Below are 5,657 nucleotides of genomic sequence, written 5' to 3' on the forward strand. Positions count from 1 at the left end.
GCGGCGGCGGGTGGCTTGCGGCGCTGCGAGGCCAGGATGGCGTTGGAGGCGGCGCGGGTGCCGCGCACCAGCAGGCACTGCTGGCAGGAGCAGGGCCGCCCCGTGGCGGCGCCCAGCGGCCACGACTGCGACTTGGGGATGGAGCCGGCGGTGAGCGGGTAGGCCAGGTCCATGCGGCGGCGCAGGCGGCGCCGGCGCTGCGTCTGCCGGTTGGTCTGCGCCATGCTGCTGAAGGAGATGAGGTAGCAGAAGCCCAGCGAGGAGAGGTCCAGCCAGGGGTGCTGCTTCTCGTAGGCGTTCTGGATGCTGATGCAGATGTCCATGTCGTAGGGCGTCCACGAGCTGCCGTCGCTCTCCCACTCCCACACGATGCCCTTGCCCGGCGCCGACGACGGGTCGTAGAAGTTCCTGCGCACCGGCCGCATGGTGCCTGCGGAGCGGAGCAGAGCGGCATGAGGGGTTGCGCTGCGGGCACCCAGCATGGTGCCCGGCATGGCGCCCGGCACAGCAGCCTGGCACAGCACCTTGGCACRGCACCTGGCATGGCACCCGGCATGGCATCCCAGCACAGCAACCTGGCATGGCACCCAGCACAGTACCCCGGCATGGCACCTGGCACAGCATCATGGCACAGCAACCCGGCACGGCAAGCCGGCACAGCACCCTGCACGGCACCCTGCATGGTACCTCGCACAGCAACCTGGCACGGCACCCGGCACAGCACCCAGCACAGTACCCCGGCATGGCACCCAGCATGGCATCATGGCACAGCAACCCAGCACGGCAAGCCGGCATGGCATCCCGGCATGGCACCCTGCACGGCACCTGACATGGCACCTGGCACAGCATCCCAGCACGGCACCCAGCACAGTACCCGGCACGGCACCCTGGCACGGCGCTCCAGCATGGTGCCCCAGCACGGCACCCGGCACAGCACCATGGCACCCTGGCACGGCACCCCAGCATGGCAACATGGCATGGCACCCCGGCACAGTACCTGGCACAGCACCCTGGCACGGTGCCCTGGCACGGTGCCCTGGCACCCAGCATGGCACCCCAGCACCCTGGCACAGCACCCGGCACGGCACCCTGGCACAGACTGTATCTGCAGGGTGACATTAGCCCTGCCTCCTCCCCCGGGGACTCAAGCAGCACCCAGCGCCCCGCGCGACACCCTCACCCCGCTCCCGAGGAGGAGGAGGAGGAGGAGGAGGAGGGGAGGCAGGGGCAACGGCCCGCGGTGGCAGCTCCACCTGCTTCATCGGGAGCCAAGCACCCTGGACGGCTTTCCCGCCGCCCCGAAGGGTGCAGTCACCTTGGGGTGCAGGCAGCCCCGGGCAAGGGCCRCGCTCCCCGCTCGGCACGGGGCCGGCAGCGCAGGCAGCGGCCTCGGCGGGCGATCGATAGCGCTGCCCGCGCTCGCCGCGTCGCCCTCCCCGGGGACTCGTGGAGCTAAACGGCCCCACGTGAGCGGCCGCCGCCGCCACCGCGGTCCCTGAGCCTCGGCTCAGCCGGCGGCCAGGCTCCCGGCGGGATTGCGGCCGGCAGAAACAGGGCCCGAGCTGCCCCGGCGCAACCCCCCCGGGGAGCCGGCGGGATGGTGGGTGCTGTTTCGGGGARGTTTTGGGGGGGATGCAATCGGCCGGGCGATGCCGGCGGTACCCGYGTCCTCCCGCCGCCGCCGCCGGGAGCATCCGGCTCCGCTGCAGAGCCGCTCGGCATGGCGGTGCAAAGCCAAATCCGGATCCGTCGCCGTTTGCAAGTGAGGTGGATTTTGCAGCCAACGCGGCGGGACATCGTCCTGCCTCCCCGCGGCTCGGACCAAAGCCGGCACCCGGAGGGACACGGCCCCGCGCGGGGCCAGCGCGTCCGGGCTCCCGGCATGGCATCCGGCACRCCTCGGCCGGCCTGTTGGGTGCTTTTCCCCCTCTCCAGCACTGTTTACTCAGCCCTATTAACGACTCTAATAACGGTCATTAATCATCTGCCGTCACAGGCAGCAGAGCCTGGCCCCAGCGGCGGCTCGTGCTGAGGCAGCTCTGCTCGCTGCCCGCGGGACGCTCGCCGCGAACCCGGCAGCGGGAACCCACGGAAACCTGCCCGCTCGCATCCGCGTCCCGCGTCGCCCCTCCCGCTCGCACCCGTCCACCGGATCCTGCATCCTGCTCGCGTCCTGCGTCCTGCTGCCTGCTTGCCTCCTGCGTCCCGCCTGCAGCCGCAGCCCCTTGCCCGCTTGCGTCTGCAGCCCGCATCTTGCTTGCATCCCGCATCCCGCTCGCATCCGCATCCCGCATCCTGCTCGCATCTGCATCCCGCTCGCATCTGCATCCCACTCGCATCCGCATCCCGCTCGCATCCTGTCCCACTGCCCCTCGCATCCGTGTCCCGCATCTTGCTGCCCACTTGCATCTGCATCCCGCATCCCATTGCCACTCACATCCATGTCCCACATCTGCTTGCATCCGCGTCCCGCTGCCCACTGTCCGCTCGCACCTGTATTCTGCATCCCACTTGCATCCACATCCTGCATCCCGCTGGCATCCCCATCTTGCATCCTTGTCCTGCACCCCACTCGCATCCCCGTCCTGCTGCCAGCTGTCCGCTCGCACCTGCATCCTGCATCCCACTTGCATCCACATACTGCTGGCATCCCCATCTTGCATCCTTGTCCCGCATCCCACTCGCATCCCCATCCTGCTGCCTACTGTCTGCTCACACCTGCATCCCGCATCCCACTTGCATCCGCATCCCACTGCCCACTATCTGCTTGCACCTGCATCCCCTATCCCACTTGCATCCCTGTCCTGCATCCCACTCGCATCCCCATCCCGCATCCTGCTCACATCCCCATCCTGCTCACATCCCYGTCCCACATCCCCCTCCCAGCCTCATCCCCAGCCCCATCCAGCCTGGGGAGCCGGAGCAGACGGGGACGCGGGGAGGAGGCGGCAGCGCGAGCACCCGCAGCCCTTGCACCCGCCGGGACCCCGGCTGCCCCCAGCCCCCATCCCGGCCCCGCTGAGCCGGGGGCCGCCGGGAGCCGTGCCGGGGCCGGGGCCGTGGGGAGCGGAGCCGCGTTCCCGCAGCCGGAATGGGGTCACCTCGTTTCGCGCGCCGGTTTTTGCCGCAGGCAGGGAGGGGGCCGAGCCCTTCCCGCTGCGCCCAGCCCCGGCCTCACTTCGCCCCCCCCCCCCGGGGCGACAACGGGCCCTTTTAGCACCCTCGGCCCAGGACCCTTGTGTCCCCGGGCGCCAAGGGACATTAGGGACAAACATCCCCTGCTGTGGCCTCCGAATCTGGCAGCGCGGTGCCAGCGCACCCGGGCTAAATCCAAGGCTGGAGCCAACAGATGGAAGTGGCCGCGGTGCCGGGGCAGGCGACGATGCTAAAGACGATCCGTTGGGAAGGAGCCAAAGGGAGCTCACACCTCGCTGGGCCCTGAGCCACCATGGGACTAAAGATCCCCAAAATGCGGAAAGAAAACCCAGGAAGGATGGAGGACGGGAGAGAGGACGGGAATCCCGGATGGGAGGGCGAAGGCGGAGAGCTCGGGGGCTCCTTGGCAGCCCCGGCCGGCTCCGCTCCAGTGGCCGGGCAGGCAAATCCCAGCGCCTGCACTGGCTGCGGTGAGCCGGGTCCGAGCCAAAGCCGAGAGCATCCCGGCCGGTGGCCAGCACTGGGGTGGCCCGGTGGCCCAGGAAGCCCTGAGCCAGCTGCACCCGGCTCCTGGGGGCCACGTCTGCTTGGAGAAGGGGGGCTCATAGCGGAGCGATGAAGGAGAGGAGGAGGGAGGAAGAGTCTCCTGAGACTCCCAGAGGGGAGAAGAGCCCAGCAAAGGCAAGGAGGGGGAGGACCAGGTTGGACAGGGAGGAGGACACGTTCCTTGTGACGGATGGAYGGAAGGAATGATGGACAGACAGACGTTGGGATGCTCTGACCAACGGATGTGTGAACGGAGCAGCGGGCAGATAAGGAGAGACACGCCGGGACGGATGGAACGATGGGCGGACAAACAGACGGAYGGGATGGGTGGTTGCACGGGGACAACGGGTGGACAAACAGCCACAACAGAGGGGACAGGCAGCATGGCACCGCCAACCCCTTACCCGTGTCCTGCCGGAACTGGTGCATGGAGCGCAGGTCGAGGATGTAGGGCGCCAGGCGGCCGTCGGCCTGGCCCAGCACCACGCTGCCGCGCGCGTCCTCCTTCAGCGCGTTCTCGATGTGGTGGCACACGGCGGCCGAGTAGGGCCGCCAGCGCCCGTGCTCGTTGAGCCACTCCCAGACCACGACGCGCGCCGCGCTCTGCGCCCCGAAGCCCGGGCCCCCGGCGGCCACCGGCACCCCCGAGCCCTGCCGCGCCATGGCGGGACGCCGGCGGCTCAGCGCCGCGCCATGCAGCTCGCCCGCAACAGCCTCTTTTCCTTCTTGCCGGGGGTTTTTTTTTTCCTCTCCTTTTCCCGTCCGGCTTTGGGCTCCGGCTCGCGGTGACAAAATCACTGCGGGGCTCTGCAGAGGCTGGAGCTGCCAGGCGGCTCCCGGCGGCTCCCGAGCCGCCCGGCGCTGTTCCCGCGGGGCCACCGCTCAGGCCTGGGGCAATCCATCACCCGGCGGCGGCGGTGGTGGCGGAGGCGACGCGCCGCTTCCTCGGTCCCGGCTCCTTCCCTTGCCGCAACGGGCGCGAAAGGCCGCCGGGATCCCCCCGCCTCCCGCCGCTCTCCGTCCTCTGGCTCGGCTCCGTGCAGSGATGGGGCTCAGCGCACGGGACCCCGCGGTGGCATCCGGCTCCGGGCGACGCTGCGGAGAGACGGTCCCGGTGTCCCCGACGCTGGTGTCGCCACCGCCGGCGCGGCCGCGGGGGTCCCCACCACTCCTCGTGCTCCTCGCGTCCCGCCGCTCRGCCTGTGTCACCGGCTGCCCCACGGCTGTCCCCGGAGCACGTCACGGGTGGCAGTGGAGGGGGGGGATGTAACGTCACCTGCAAAACAGGGGCGCAGCGCTGGTCGGCCACAGTGGCGGTGGCCCCCGGCCACGCTGGGACCCGCGATGCCCCCCCCCCGGTCGCCCATCGTCACCGGGGGGCACCAGGGCAGAGCGGGGCCCAGCGAGGCGGTGGTGGCGGCGGGGGGGGGCCCGGGGAGCCCCGTCCGCTGCCCCGCGCCGCCCGCGCCGGGGAGCCCGCGGCCCCGCCAGCCGCCGCTGATTTATGAGCTGCACTGCAGGCATCGGGCTGGGGGTGACCGCAGGCCACGCGCCCCCGGCTCCCCCCGCCCCACGGAGCCGGCAAATGGGGGGGGGGGACACGGGGGGGAGGCGTTTTGCTGCACAGCCGCCGTACACAAACACACATGGACACGCACAGAGACGCGCACACGGACGGACGGACGGATGGACAGACAGACGGGCGCACACCGACACGCGCACCCCCCCCGGGCACCCCCCCACCCCATCGTGCCCGGGGTGTGTGTGGGGGGGGACACGCGCGCCCTCGCCCCTTCGCACGCCTGCGCACCCCCGCGCAACGCTCGCCCCAGCGCCCGCCGGGGGCCCTCGCCCCCAAAAGGCGGCGCGGCGGGGGCCGAGCCCGGTGCCAGCCCCCCGCCTCCCTCTGCGCCCGGCTGCTCGGGGGGATGCAGAGGCCCGGCCCAGCCCCCGGT

At 71.0% G+C, this 5,657-nt stretch overlaps 1 protein-coding gene across 1 annotated transcript in view; it reads right to left on the reverse strand.

The window, feature by feature from the left end:
- Positions 1-4,365, reverse strand: part of LOC112976778 (E3 ubiquitin-protein ligase DTX1-like) — an 11,510-nt gene extending 7,145 nt beyond the window's left edge. Inside the window, exons 1-2 of the mRNA XM_026088361.1 lie at positions 4,107-4,365; positions 20-430 (exon numbers count right to left, since the gene is read on the reverse strand). Coding sequence (XP_025944146.1) covers positions 20-430; positions 4,107-4,365 — 670 coding nt within the window. The remainder of the gene's footprint in view (positions 1-19; positions 431-4,106) is intronic.
- Between the last annotated feature and the right edge of the window lie 1,292 nt (positions 4,366-5,657).

Source organism: Apteryx rowi, unplaced genomic scaffold (assembly GCF_003343035.1).
Source record: "Apteryx rowi isolate R43461 unplaced genomic scaffold, aptRow1 scaffold_768, whole genome shotgun sequence".
Lineage (NCBI taxonomy): Eukaryota > Metazoa > Chordata > Aves > Apterygiformes > Apterygidae > Apteryx > Apteryx rowi.